The 16,099-nt window shown below is 40.3% G+C and overlaps 1 protein-coding gene across 4 annotated transcripts in view; it reads right to left on the bottom strand.

Annotated features, from left to right (window-relative positions):
- The window catches only part of SH3KBP1 (SH3 domain containing kinase binding protein 1), a 265,298-nt gene that overhangs the window by 82,111 nt on the left and 167,088 nt on the right, over positions 1–16,099 (bottom strand). For all 4 annotated transcript variants that reach the window (XM_006911625.3, XM_025046625.1, XM_015589173.2 and 1 more), the window contains 2 exons: positions 13,600–13,675; positions 3,184–3,278 (listed from right to left, as the gene is read on the bottom strand). In XM_006911625.3, the coding sequence (XP_006911687.1) occupies positions 3,184–3,278; positions 13,600–13,675 (171 nt within the window). The remainder of the gene's footprint in view (positions 1–3,183; positions 3,279–13,599; positions 13,676–16,099) is intronic.

Below are 16,099 nucleotides of genomic sequence, written 5' to 3'. Positions count from 1 at the left end.
TCGAAGTGACAATTCCCAGAACTACAGCTACCACTGGCAGACAAGTCCCTGAGAAAGTCACTTTATACACAGCATCTTAGTAAATCCTCATGGAGCCCTATGAGACCAGCTTTATGGCTTAGGGAACTGAGGCTTAGAGGGGTTAGATGACATGCCCAAAGACACACAGCCAGGAGCGGTGTTGCTGGGATTCAAGCTCTGCTTTCTCTGAGCTGGTAGCCTACATGATTACTTGTCAACTTAACATGCTTCCAACAAACTGGAATGCTAGGTCATGGCTGGCATAAGTACAGGATATCAAGAGACCTGATTTCACAGACCATATAAAATAATAAAAATGAAATGATGGAGTACACAAAACTTTTTTAAAGCAAGCAGCTCAAAATGAGCCTGAGCATAAGATGCAGCATGAGTTAAGACTGGCTGTATTATCAGCTATTGAACAAGCAGCTAAGTGGGTAGGCAGAAGGCATCTGGGCAGCAGGAACATGGTCTGGGTCAAGTTAGGGAGGACACATGAGCAGGATGGGGACATCCTGGGAGAGTTGGTGTAGAACAAAAATGTGGACTGAGGCCAGAAAGCCAGACTGAGGCCTGACTGAGGCCAGACTGCTTGGGCCAATGAATGCAGAAGAAAGCCGGATTTTACAAGAAACAAGAGGAAAGTTACTTAAGATTTTCTTCGGAGTGGAGGGGTTGCATGAGCAAACTGCTATTATGGGACGATAAAAAGAAGCTGGGGAGCTGGGGATGAAGTGGCCCTCCACCTCTGGCCACCCAGGACTTTCCTCTGAAGCAGGTGCTGTGGAGGGTACTGGGGAGAAAGGCGGCTGGGGAGGTGTAGCCTGCAGCCTGGGCCTGGCTCTACCATGGACAGGAAGTGGCAGAGACGCAGAAGGGCAGAATCTAGGTTCTGGTGCTCCTCAACGAGGGCGGCACGGGGGGCAAGAGTCAACATGGCATGGGCAAATCAGGCCTGAGGAGCAGGATCACTGTGCAAGCTCGGTCAAGGACCAAGTGTACGGTGAGGATGGCAAGGTCATGCTCTGCAAATGCAGTAGCAAGATCTGTAAGCTGCTTCACAGTTTCTATACTGCTTCCTAATACATTAAGCTATGCAACTAGGGAAACCAGGTGCTTCAGGAAACTCTTGATAGCAGCCTTCCACATGTGCTGTTCCTCTCTTTCCCCTCTGTTGGTGGGACCAGGAGTGAGTCCCTTTCTGACTAAGCTCTTTAGAAAAAAAAAGATTCTTTTAACAGACTGGATCTCAGGCCAGGAGGAAGGAATAAAACAATCAAGATGAATGTGTTCTCGTCATATATAATCAAATGACAAGGACCAGAATATGGTATGTTACAGTAAAAATAGATGTATTCACCTAAGGGACTATCCGTGGTGGTTTTTTTCTTTTCCCAAAACCTTATTAAATATTATTGATACATCTGGTTTTCAATTAAAAAGCGGCTGCCCCTCTCTAAACAAAAACAAAAACAAAATCAACAATAGGAAAGTAAGTCTCCAGACTATGAAGAGTGGCAGCTACTGAATTCTCTGCTTGCTTTCTCATCACAGGGGAAAGTGATCTCCATGCTTCCCGTAGTAGAAAGCCAAGTACCTGCACTGTTTCTCGAAGTATCTGCATTATGCCTCACATCCACTTAACAACTTTCCCATTCTGAGTGTTTGGTTAAGGGTCTGATTCAAAATAGAGTGTGCACTGTGCAGAAGCAGCAGCCTGAAAGAGGCACCGCCGAAGGACCAGGGGAAGGAAGGGTGGTAAAGGCAGGGAAGAACTGCTGCCTCCTTGGCAGAAAGGAAGAAGAGGGAAGCACTCCCCCTCCTCTGATTCCCTCCTGCCATGGAAAACTCTAACCACCAACAGAGACACACTGAAATAAGTTCATGGGAGGATATTTTACAGGTAAAAAGATGGACGAGGTCTTGGGTGACCAGCAAAGCAGAGAATAGTTTGCTATTCCAGAAAGGAGCCCGCCCTTAGCCTATCACGTTCATATGGAGTAGGTGAGAAGACCAGCTCTTGCCCTAAAATAATGTGACCTTTGGCAAGCTACTTAATCTCTGGGGTCATTAGTTCCTTGGCATCATTGGCTCAGGCTCTTAAAACACATAACTTCTATAGTCATTTCTTCAAGGTAACTGTCCTTGATAATAAGGGTAAATCAAACCAATTACTTTTTGGATATACTTGGGGGCAGGAGATAGGGGAGCAGGCAACACCAGAGCCCACTTCCTCTCGGTAATGGCCAGAGGCAGTGGAACCCAGGGCCTACCTCTCACATTAACCCCCTGCTCTCTCTCCCCTTACCTTGTACCCTCCATCCTACCAATGCTTTCCAGCTCTGCAGGAGCCCAGGCAGCCGTGATGCTTGTGCTAAGGGAATTAAGTGTTCCCTGCCACTCACCTTAATACAAGAATAAAACCACCTTCCAGATCTTAAAGACAGTACAGTTTTTTCATCATATTTGAGCATCATAAAAATCCAGTATCTCAGAGAAAAGGTCATAATATTCTAGGAATCTCTTAAATAATATATCTTTCAACCATCTGCTTGGTGAGTCCTATTGCATGAAAGTATACATAGTACATGGTCCAGGCCCCGTTAAGCTGCATCGCTTCACACAGATTTTATAGCTCTTTGTATGATTACAGGGCTCTGCCTGTAATGATAATAAAATCATTCAACCTTCTTAGCCCAAACAAGACAGGCAAAATTCTCTCGGGCACGCTACCTGTCTTTGATCTGAACAGCAAACATTCTTTAAGCGTTTTCTGCCTGTGAGGCATGACCTGCCTTTCTAAAGCTTCTCTTTGGATACATCACGACCCAGAGCTTTGCAGCCAGGGCTGCTGTGTAGGGCGCACTCTCCAGCCAAGGAGGCCGCCTTCTAGGTTAGCCCTTCTGGGACAGACGTTTTCTGCAGGGCCATGCAAATCTGCAGCTGTGGCTCCAAGGCAAACAGAATCTATTTGATTTCCAAATTCATTCATTCACCTGGATACATCTGGCTTAGCCTGATCAAGAGGAAAGACATAAGATTCTTCCAAAGGAGTCTAGCATAAAAACCGAGAGTTTCAAGGGCTAAAACAAAGCTTGTCCCATCCAGTCGATTCCCTAAATCGGTTCACAGTTTAGAAGGCAGAAGGAAACTTTTGTTTACCTTATTGATGAGAGTGACTATATCTCCTTCTTTGATTGTCAATTCATCATCATTCTGTGCCTCATATGGAAATATTACTTTGCAGTAATCCTTGGCTGTAAAAAGAAGAAAAAACACAACCTTTAAAATGCTTTATCTAATGAGTTGGCTCAAGAGAATATGTTCTCTACCACATTAACTTCAGGGAAAAGTACACTTAATGGATAAGATATAACTACTGATAAAGAAAGGGTCACCCTCAGAAAATTACCTAAGATTGCTCATTTGGGGCTTATGGATAATTATTTTCTTCGTTTCTTTTCCTCACAAATAATCTGACATCATGAAATGCCATTGATTGCTTTTCTTCTCTCAGGCAGAAAAGCAAAAAGTTTCCTTGGTTTTAGGAAAGTAGATGTGTATATTTTATATACTCTTCAGATGCATGCATAAGCAGACATCATTTAAAAGAGCAAAAAGCTTCAATTTTGCTCTCACTGTCTTCTTCCACACATCACTAAATCAGAAACAGGGTATTTATGTATGTTACAAAGCCAACATAGTACTCAAAACAATGAAAAAGACTCATGTTACATCTTAAGAGACAGATGTTAATATATATTTATATATGAACATGTGTCAATCACAAATAGCCAACAAATACTAACCAAATGTTCTTTAAACACATGTGTATGTCTGGAGGCGGTGAACTTGTACACATATGTGCCACGGCCTCTCTCTGGGAACCTGACTATTCATAGATGGGGCTGTTCATTGGCGAGGATACGCACTAGCCCTTGCCAAACAGGGGAAAACACTAAGGCCATGAAAAATCATATTATATGTTCTGAATTATATGCTTTTGAAAGTCTATCTGATATGAAATCTCCATTTACACAAAAGCACTAGTTTAGAAGACAGTGAAAACATCTGTAACGTATTTGGGAAATTAAGACTTAGAAAACTGGAGTTTGATGACTCAGAAGAGAAGGTAGAAAGAAAAATTCAAGAGAATGTGTGTCTACTGGGACAGGTGTTTATTATTCTGCATCGAAGTCAACAGTCCTAATGGCTTTAAATGGCCTTAGATATTTCCCAAGGACTAGGCCAGTTCCTGCAGACAGATCATAACCTAGAGCTATACACGTAAGTATCAACGATATTGTCCCTAGTACCATTTATGTCACTGAAATGTGTTTTTTTGTGTGTGTGGTTAATGTCGCATCAATCAAGGAGAGTGATATATAAAAGAAAGACAATAAAAAATCTGTAATTTTTTATTTACAGATTTTTTACATTGTGGTATAGGGTTGGTCTAGATAAGACAGAGAGAAGAGAAGAGAAAAGAGAATAAGAGAAGTACTCACGTTGTTCCCATGCAGATATTTTTGCTTTCTGTCCAGCAGTTCCAAGATACCTGTCACATCCCCTCTCCTAGCACTGGAAACCTTCCGTCTTAGGTACTCTGGGCCCCTGATGCCTTTTGCTCATTAACTCATGCTGAGGGGCACTAGTTCTGAATCCCATCAATACCAATTTGCCTTAAGATTCCAAGGTCCACATAGTTACAATGTTCCATTTCTCTTTAATTAGTAATAGCAAACCCCAAAATACTAAATTGGCCAAATGTTCTAAAGGGAAGGCAAAAGTTAAGCATCTTTAAATTGGATAATGACAGCTCCTTACCAATTTCCTATTGACTGTCTAGTGAAATATGACTATCCAACCTCAAAACTTACAACAAAACTGAAAGAAATATACTATTATTGAAGAACTGCCCTGAAGACTTCCAGGTTTGAGAATAATTAATTGGATCAAAATCATGGAGACAACTTATGAAGGAGACACGCATGGTAATGAAGAAAAGGAAGAAGTCATGTTTCTACTTCTTTCCATAAAAAAAAAATTATAATAATTAATTAACTTGGTTAACTTCCCAGCAGCCATTCCCCATCTCCTTCCCAGTTCACAGAATCCTAATGTGTTCAGTCATTATACTGAGGAATAGGGAACCCTGCCACAGCCCTAGGGATGAGTAAAATATGTCTAGGCAAATATTAATCTTACTCCTCTTTGTGATTGGTTTAAGGGTGAACATGTAATCTATTCCCAGCCAATGAGATGTGAGAGGAAATCTGCTGGCAGGGGAGAAGCTGTTAGATTTTGTTCCCTGTTTTATAAAAGAGAGAAGAGGAAAATAGTTGCCCCCACCTTTCTGCTTTTAATACTGTTTCATCTTTATTGGAAGACAGCATAATATTTGGCCCTGTTGCAGTCATATTTCAATCCTGAGAGCAAAGCCAAGAAAATCACAGAGGAGGTGACCCTGAACTCTGACACTGTTGAGATGTCTGTCAAATTAACCAACTTCAGATGCCTCTGGATCTCTTATTACCTGACTTAATAAAACTCTATTGCTTACCACCACTTTGTGGCTTAGGTGGGTATTTATCACTCAAAGCAGAAGGTATCCTGAGATGAAGGAATTCGGTAGAACAAAGAGGACACTTCCAATTATCTCCTCTGAAACACTTGCCTCTAATCCGATTCCCCCCACCAAAAGACTCTTTCTATGCATCTTTGTCATTCCCTCCCACCCCACCCTCAACTTTTCCTTTGCTACCTCAGGACCTGGTCTGCAGGAGGGGGTCAACAAATGACTGTGGAATTGAATTGTAACCAACATAATGAGAAAACATTTACAAGAAAGTATTGGCATGCCTTTAAAATGTTTCACAGGGCCATTTTGTTTTATGCCCACGATTTCCCTATAAGTTAAGGAGGGCCAGTGATCCCCTGTCAAAAAAACACAGTTTTAATGACATATAATTTATAAACCATAAAATTCGCTCATTTTAATTATACAGTTTGAAGAGTTTTAATAAATTTATACAGTTCTATAAGCCAGTTTTAGAACACTGTGAGGCATTAGACACGGAATTATCTAGAAAGAACCAATTTTAGATATAGGAGGAGATACTGGTACCAGTGGCTACTGTCAACCACCATATTCCATGAAGCAGATTCCTGCATATTTTGTCCCTCTTTGCATCCCCAGAACCTGACACAGCTCACACTTGATGTTTCCTGATACCCTAGTGACACCAATAAAGTGGAGGAAAATTTGAGGAACGGCAAAGTAGGAGGAGAGAATTTCGGGCCAAGAGTCAAGACAATCAAGACTGGGTCTGATCCCAGCTGGTCTTTCCTGAGGCAATCACGTAGTAGCTCTGTACCTCAGTGTCCTCAGGCGAAAAATGAGAGGCCAGCCAAGGAGGGGTAAGAGGAGAGTTTGGTTAAATTCAGCAGAACACTTTCAGGAAATTTAAACTTATTCCAAAATTTCAATATAAAACAACTAAAAACAGAGTTGCTCTTTAATTAGACAGTGGGGCTGACCCATCTCCCACCCAGTTCCCCAAAAACATCTTAATGAAACTCTGGAGGTTCCAAGGAGCATACTAGGCTAGACCTAAGTCATTGTCAGCTCTGATACTGCATAGCTCTAGTCAAAGGCACTATAAGTTGCTCCTGACCAAATATGGCAACCATTAGCCTCACATTTTCAGTTATTATGATATATTTGAAAATAAGAGTTTGTTTTTACTTCTGGGACATTTGGGCCCTATTTCAGCAGTATTGGAAAATAGAAGCATTATTTTGGTTTGGATGTACCAATGGTTTTAAGATACTCAAAAATAAACATATATAAAAAATATATAAACTCTGAGACCATGATTTTAATATTATAGCATATGGAACAAAGATATTCCCTACTTTAATTCAAACATTTATTGAGTCACCACCATGGAAATGATATTGTCAGTTCTTGGGGCTGTGAGGCTCGAGTCAGTCCAACCACCCTCTCCCACCCTTACATGGTAGTGACAACCTAATGCCTGGAGAAAGAAAGGGGGAAAGAATGACAGGAAGAAAAGACAAACATGAATAAACATAAACTCACTATGATGTGATATTATTACAGTGTTTCAGAGAAAGGCAAGATTACATTCAGGAGAGAGTTCACAAAAGAGGAGGCATTTGATGCATCTTGAAAGAAGAGTAAAATTCCAAATCCTTTATGACATGGGAAGATGATAAATTTTAAATGAGTAGCAGACAGAGATGGAGAGGAAGGGAATGAAATTAACTTTTGGAGGTAGGCATTTTCCATCTATTCATCAGTTAGATGGATTTAATTAGTCCAAGATAAAATAGGGATGAATACACACATGCACATAAAGAAATAAAGGCACGATTTATCTAGTGATTGAGATATTCTGTCTCTATTTTTCTTTTGAAAGATTTAAAAAATACTAATGAATTAGCATAAAACTTAATCCCTAAGTCAATTCTCAAGTTTTTTTGCTTTAGAGTTCTTTAAGAATCTGATAAAAAGCAATTACTCTCTCTTTACAAAAAAAGAAAGGAAAAAAAAACATAGACACATTCAAAGGTACAGAGAAAACATGTACAATATGAGAAAGTTCAAGGATCCTGAAACCTTTGCCTAGTTCCAGATCAAGCTCCCCTGTACTGATTAGTAACTGGTGTTCCAACATTAAGTAACTTTTTCTATTAAAACCACCAAGAAGCCCAGTCACGATTCACTCCCCCTTCAAAAAACACATTTCAATCTCTAAACTTCTAGAAATTTACGAGATTAAAAACAAACTTTTTAAGGAATTGAACTCATGTGCCCACATCCCATGACTCCCTTCAGCTGGTTTTATAATCTATTCATATAAAAAACAAATAAACCAGCTTTAAAAAATATAGCTTAAAAAAGAGAAAACAAACAGACTAAACATCAGCAAGCAGAACACACACACACACACACACACACACACACACACACACACACACACACGAGGAAATAACATTAAATCCAGGATGATTCTCTGCTAAATCTTACACACACACACACACGAGGAAATAACATTAAATCCAGGATGATTCTCTAGGCTTAATCTTAGGACACGGTGATTAAAACCCATGTGTCACAGAGTCTGGTAGGAAGCCTTCCAGAACTTTTAGCAGGGGTGGAAAGTACCAGGTCATGTCTAGAACTCTTTTCCTTTGGGATACCAGAACTAAACTATCAAGCTCAATGGCGTCTACTTTCACCAGCATCAAAATCTGAGATTCTTTCATTAAACTGACAAATATTATGAGACATTACTGATTCACAAGCCCTTATCTATAAGTCTTGGGGACAGAATTTTTCAGATTTTACAAAGAAAATATTTGGCACATACCATATAATATATAACCACCTCAGCTGGGGTCTGGGGCTGTGCCCAACTATCAAATACATTAAAATTCTGCCGCAAACGGATAATTCATACACCTAAGTGAAATAAATAAAGACTATACACAGATGCATGTTGGTCCAGGACAAGTTTTATCACCCAAGTGATAAAATCTTTTAGTTTTCTGGCTTTTTGTGTTTTGGAATTGCAACAAGGGTACAAACTTCTATCATGTTCTAGAGAAGAAACTAAGTTAAACTAATATCTGGTTCTCAAGGAACTTATAATCAAGAAGAGATAAGGTATGTATACACAGCGACCTTGACAAGGCAACAGTAAAGAAAGGACGGGAGCAACATGTTCAGCTTAAAGCATCAGAGTATCAAAAAGAGGACATGATTTCCCAAAGTAGAGATTAAGGGCCCCTTCTTGGAAGAACAAAGTAGCACTGGGCTCTGTAATGATGTTCTAAAACTTTAACTAGAGGAGTAGGAGTAGGGGTTCCCAACCAACCCTAATAACAAGAATGATGTTCCTTCTATGCTGTCCCAGACCCCTTCCCTGGGGATCCCAATCAACAGGTCTGAGGTAGGAGCAAGACTCCACAAGCACCCAGGTGATTCTCCTCGACATGGAAGCTTGAGACTACTGAGTGGGTATCAGCACCAGGTGGAGGACTTGTAAAAGCAGAATCCCCAAGGTTTCTGATTCCACAGGGCTAGGGCAGAGCCTGGGGATTTATATCTCTGAGCAAGTTCCCACAAAGGGAGTTAGCTTTCTTTCTCTAAGAGGACTGTATTCAAATCCAGGTCTTCAGCATGGGCAGGCTGGGAACTCTTGCAGTAAAACCCCCATTCTGAATCCAGACAGCAAGGTCTGTATTGGTGACACTTGATGAAAAGTGCCTCCTAGGGAGAGGGGGGACCCCTGAGACACCGAGCCTGGGGGCTTTAGCACACATCGGGTGTCAGAGGCACTAAAGCACTGGGTAGGAAACACATTTCAAACTGGACATGCCCAAATTCCCAGGCCCAAGAATGAGTGAGCTTTGGGGAAGATATGTAAGCAAAAACACCTGTCCTGGAAAAAGAGGATAAAAATGCTCCCAGGTAAGGCTGGGGGGAAAACTGACATAAGGGAGCTGACCCTTTCGTCTCCTATGTAAACATATGGTGAGAAGGCAAAAAAATTGCTCAGACTGAGAAAATAAAAATCTGCTCAGCTATTCGTTGGGCTGGGGTAACAAACACAGATCCAGCCAGCTGCACAGTGAACGGGAAATAGTATTTCTCCCAAGTACGTGCTGCAGCTGGAAAGGGTCCTAACAACCCCTTCTCTGAGTGACTACTGCTTCCTTATTCCCTGAGAAAGTTTGTCCTCTAAAACCAGACTATCAGAAACTTTGCTTTTTTATATCATATCAGTAAGAACAAAACGTTCAAATGTTCTATCCTTGGCCGAAAGAACTGCTACTTTGACACAGAAAAGCAGCAAATACTGCTTAGCTTAAATTTTACTGCATTCCCCCTCCCTTCCAAATCTGTAACTATTCTTTTTTTTCTTTTGTGTGGTGAGATACTCCACAGGTCCTCCTGTGCGATGTCCTTGGTGCAATGAGCCAATAAACCTGACCTTTTCGGACAGGCCTGGTTTGTCCTGGTGCTCTCAGGCTGATTGGGCTAAAGCAGGGCTGGAAGAATAAAGGATCTGTGAAGTCCCTCTGGCAACCACTGCTAACCCCTCAGAAACCCCAAGAAAGTTCAAAGGTTTTATGTGAATAAATATGTCCTTTCCTCATGGTGACTGTGAACTTAAGAAAAGGGACCCACAGTTACTATATCACTTTTTAAAAGACTGTCCACTATAGAGCCTGGTAAACTGTAAATCATTTATAATTTTCCATCTGATCAACCACCATTTGTTATGTGCCCACTGAGTCCATGGTACTCTTCTGGGCTGTAAGGTGGAGATATCGAGTAGGAGACACAGTCCCCACCTTGAGGGACCAATGACAGCAACAAGGTACCATGTGTCACCATCATAGGGGACAATTCCTAAGAAGAAAGTCAATGAACAAAGTGATCAGAAAGGTGATGCAAGTATCCAGTGATGAAGTGAGGGGAGGTTTGGCAGGAAGCTTAAGCCTTTGCCCCACAGTCATTATTTATTCCAAAGCCTGATCTGCCTTTGTACAAATTCTGTCAAGGACTATTTTCTTCCTAACCCAGCTGCCTAACTGGTTTTCTGAATCCCTAAGACTGAACTGTTTGTTCACAAAGGTACTAAATAGTCTTTTTTTGTCTGGGCTATTTTTTTTTTAGCCCACAGAGGCCACAAATCTGCATCACTTGTAGTAAGGAAGAGGGAAGCTCCAGATGTGGTAAACTGGAGGAACCTCAGGGCATTCATTTATGAATATTTAGACATTTTTCCTCTTGTTATGAAAATTATGGCAATCTGTTCCCCAGCATGTGTTTCAGATAAATTTCAATATCATAAAAGCTTTATTGGGGAAGGGGAGATGATGTTAGCTGTTCTAATAAATCCTGATAGCTGAGCTTCGCTTTCACTCAGAAAATGCCAATTCACATGAACATTTTTTGAATCATCATAACTCTTAAGCTTGATATGAGTTTGTAGTTTAGCATGCTAAGAAGACAGCTAGCTGTGCAGGAGGGACCTTCTCTCCCCTGCGCTGCTGGGCAATTTTTGACATAGGTTTGTCTTCAAACCAGAAGGCAGGAGAATGTATCGCTCCCAAGCTCAGGGTCATTTCTAGTAGTTGGTCAGCACCCTGTGTCCTTCCACCTGAATATGGATATTGCATCAAAATCTGGAAGCAGCAAAATTTTCTAAATGGAGAACACTTGTTAGTGGAATAGGGTGCTTCATGGAAATAACAGAAGAACAATTACCCCAGAACTTCCTCTTTATAATGAAAGCCAGAGAGTATGTGAGGGGTGAGATTAAATTGCAGAAATTCTTGCTCTGGGTCCATGACAAATGTCTGCCAGTAAACATCCCTCAAGGCTTCACTGACAGTGATAATTCTCCTACCTGACTTACTACTACTCACATGCATATTTACACCTGTTGTAAATTTGCCCAATGGCATCCATCATCTGTTTCTACCAAATTATTCACAGCTTCCTTTTGTCTCTCCCATCCAGCTGCTCAATTTTTTAAATGCAAAAACCTTTCCTTCTGAATCTTAAACTTTTGGAATTGAATCAGAGGATGAGGATGCTGGGAGAAATCTCAGGGGTTCGTTCTCTCTAGTACAATCCTCTGACTTTACAAAAAATACAGACAATGAGATAAAATGATGTGCCCAAGGTCATATACCTAGCTGATAACACAGCTGGTCCTAAAATCTGAGCTTTCTGACTTTGGGGCAAAGCACTCAGTCTTTGTAAAAACACTCTTCATTAACAACACCCCCCCTCCCCCACCATGATGCTTCCAAAGAGTAATAACATTGTCCATAAACTTGTTAATAGCCATGGCTACAGAATGAGCATTCGAACAGAAGGAAGGATGGGCTATTGTTCAACAAGAGAAATATTTCCAGAAATAGTTTAACTATCAATTCTTGAAAAAAAATTTTTTTTTTTCAGGACTCTTAAAGAATCTTAAAGATTTTAGTGCCTAAAGGTAGGTTTAGCATCATAAGCCTATAACCTGCATGAATAAATGCAGGGCCAGTTTCTCCTTAGGGACATTTGTAGACTCAGAACAGTGGTTCTCGAAGTGTGGGCCCTAGACCAGGAGGCGGTACCATCTGGGGATTTTAGAAAAGCAAATTTTCAGGCCACCCCAGATCTACTGACTCAGAAGTTCTGGAGGTGGGGCCCAGCAATCTGGGGAATGGGGCTCCAATCTCCAGGTGATTCTGGGGCACACTTAAGTTTGAGAACCATTGCATTAGAACACTATACTATTATCTGGAATCTGACTGTACCATTAACATGGAAGGTGTGTAAGTTCATTTGAATCTTAAACATTAAGACAGGGCTCTAGCATCTGTATTCGTATTATCCATAAATTTATCTAAACCACCATTTTTGGCTTAGCAAGTCCCATGAATTCACTTTCTTATGTCTAAGGCAGTATTCCTTATTTGCTCTCAACACTACCTGTTTTGCACTGCAAAAGGAGTTCCTGGTATATTATTCTACAATCAAAATAATAAATCTATGCTTGCTTTTACATTAATCATAATTATACACATATGACATATCTTCACTCAGTCTTTGGCTTTCCAAACTAAATTAGTAGTCTGTCCACATTATCCTCCTAAGGAAACTTGAGGCTAAAAAAAAAAAAATCCCTAAAAGGAATCGAAATACTTGTTTCTGAAAAAACACACACTAGAGTGCATTCAGAACACCATAGTTATGGGAGGAATGACTAAAGGAAATGGAGAGTTGTCCAATTTAGCAACTACAAACACAGGATACCCAGTTACTTTTGAATTTTAGATAATAAATATTGTGTGGGACATACTTATAACCCGAAAATTATTATTCTGTTTATCTAAAATTCAAATGTAACTGGGTACCCTGTATTTTATCTGGCAACTCCAGAATTGAGAATACTGACCTTTGGGAAGGTTTTGGGGAGACAACTGTCCTCAAATACTTAAAGGACTGTTGAGAAAAAAATGGCCCAATATCAGTATAGAGCCAGAGACTAGAACTCATGGAGGAAAATTATAGAAAGAGCATGTCTGGCTTAATAGAAGAAAGACATTTGTATCTAGAGGGATTCAAGCAGAGATGTGCCGAGGATGTTGGTAAGAAGTCAAGGCTTGGAAGTGCTGACTAAGTGATTAGGCTCAAAGATAAGGCCTCTCTGACTTGAAGGTCTGTGAATCCCTAAATGGCTCAAGTCACCATTCTCTAGAATCTCTCTGCTGCCTGAACTATGCAAAGTGCTCTCTGGGTAGATGTGGATAAGCCCTGGCTCTGCACATAGACGAGATACACCAGGCAGGAAAGATCCATGTTTCATAAAGGGGATCCCCACCCCCTCCCAAGGACCCAATGAAACCCATTTGTGTGCATTTTTTCTAACGTATTTTAAAAAGTCATTAAGATTACGTGAGAATTTTTCAAAAGCATTTCAAATACTGGAAAACTCTTAACTACTTTCAAATGTAAAATGGATAAATAAGGAAACTTACTCTTTGTTCTGCTGTCCATTTCTGTTTTTGAAGAGTCCGGAGTTGCTGTAGTGGGGGTTAACTTCTTTCCAATAGTCTGAGGAAGAAAAAAGAAGATTTTACTTACCAAGATGATTCTCTCCACTAAGCAAAGGAATAAAATCAAGACAATAAGAACAAAATGTTCACAACTGGTTCTAAAAACCGAACACTTAACTTTTTGTACCGCTCTGTATACTGGCTACTCTTCTCTGATGGGTCTGAACCTCAAAACCGAACACTTAACTTTTTGTACTGCTCTATATACTGGCTACTCTTCTCTGATAGGTCTGAATCTCAATGACGAATAAGTGAGAAAACCAGGCAAAAAGGACTTTATCCTTGGGGACATTCAGTACCTTTTGTTTCCATTCTTCTTTGATATTCTTATTAAAAGGTTACTTTTAGCAGAGAAAATAAATACATTTTCCCTCATTTTATGATAAGTTGACTCAATCTGTGGAGGAACAGCACCCTGCCCAGAGGAGGTACTCAACGTGTCTAAGGAGGAGAAGAATGGTAGTAAGAAGGGAGGAATAAAAAGACAGAAAGAAGGATGAAATTAAGGAATGGAGGGCCAGAAGGACAGATGAATGGATGGGCATGTGGAAGGACAGGCAGAAGCCAGAGTGTTCAGGGCAACTGTGCCTTACTGTGTCTCCTTCTAGCCACCTGAAATTCAACCTGCCCTGCAGGGTGTGAGTAAACATGCTCATGTCCCCTAGAAGAGGTCTACCTGTCCCAAAGGTAGAAACAAAGAGGGCAGTAGCTCCTTTCCCATTGGCCTTTCAACCCTCCAGGGCTTTGAGAAAGGCCAATGCTGCAGACCCTAGGTGTCTATTCACAAGTCGTTTTTTAAAAACAAAACCAAACATTATGAGTTGTATTCAGTTCATTTTCTTTCCTCCATTCACAGCTAATTCTATATCACTCATCACTTAGGAACCATCCATAGAAAAGACTGGATATTGTCTCTGACTAAAGATGTTCCCCAAAGCGTAGGCAACTCAGGGGCTCGGAGAAACAAAATCAAAACACAAGACGACAGACAAAACTATGCTTCCAAAGGTGAGGTCTGTTCTCACTCTCCTTTGCCACCATATTTGTGTGATCATGATTAATGCCCGAGGAAAATGCCTATTGATATCAGGGAAACAGCTGTCAAAACCAAGTAGCTGGGTGAATCAACCTCTCCGACAATGAAGGGTTTCCCCAGTGAGAGTTCTGGCCATTGGGAAAACCAAATATATCTGCCCCTTGGACACATAAAGAGGAATGAACTGCATAATTCAAAAACTGGCACGGTGGAATGTTTCTTCAAATAAAACTGATTCACCATAGTTTTTAATTTGAAAAATGTCTTCATGCTTCAAATGTTGAAACTAACATTAAATATGAATAAATCATAGAAAGAGGATAAGATAAATCAAACCCTCAGCCCTTCATGAATTTTTAAAAACATTTGTGACAGAAAGCCTTTACATTTTACACGGTGACATTTTTATTTAGTGCTGCAGGGCTTTCTATATTAGATAAAAAATGAAACCCAAAATATTATGCCACCCCTCAAGTGCTGCTAAGTACTCAAACTAATAACATTTTGTGATTCCAAGGAAACATCAAGGAGAAAAAAAGCTTGATGCCATTCGGCCATAAGGTTAAATCTGATGAAAAACTGTTCTTAGAATTATCTTGAAAAATCAGGAACTGACAATAACAGTAGATGCTTTCACAGTGTCATTCGCATTCCTGTTCACAGTTTCAACAGCATCTTCGGCAGTCTCTTTGTTTTTTTTTTCCTCCCTTTGGGGGACCAGAGTAAAGCATCACTACTGTAAAAGCATTAACGAAAAGAAAAGAAAAACAATTAATACTTCAGTTATTACTAAGAGTGGAGTGAGGAAATTAGAAAAAGACAATAGTGAACACTTATGTCCAATCCTGACTTTCCTGAAAGAAAAAAAAAAAAAGACATCCAATGGTTTGAGCTTTAAAATAGATGCCTTCCTGTAGAGAAACCTTTGTAGGTTGTATTTCATACAACTCCCCCTTATTTGGTGTCAAGAGGAAGTGCTGCCCCTCATCTCTAATGTCCTGATTTACCAGTCCGTCCAAGCTCACAGACATAAAGAAAGGTCTCCAGTTCAATACACTTACTTCTGAAGCTAAAATAAATGAATGGGACTAATCAAACTAAAAAGCTTCTGCTCAGCAAAAGAAACGTCAACAAGGTAAAGAGACAACCATCCGAATGGGAAAATATATTTGCACGGAACATCTCTGATAAGGGTCTAATATCCAAAATATACAAAGAACTCATATGACTCAATAACAACAACAAAAACCAAATGATCCAATCAAAAAATGGGCAGAGGACCTGAACAGACACTTCTCCCTAGAGGACATACAAATGGCCAAAAATATATTAAAAAATGCTCAATATCACTAGCTATTAGGGAAATGCAAGTCAAAACCACAATGA

The sequence above is a fragment of the Pteropus alecto genome, unplaced genomic scaffold (genome assembly GCF_000325575.1).
Source record: "Pteropus alecto unplaced genomic scaffold, ASM32557v1 scaffold23, whole genome shotgun sequence".
Classification (NCBI taxonomy): Eukaryota; Metazoa; Chordata; class Mammalia; order Chiroptera; family Pteropodidae; genus Pteropus; species Pteropus alecto.
This window is presented reverse-complemented; position numbering and strand designations above follow the sequence as displayed.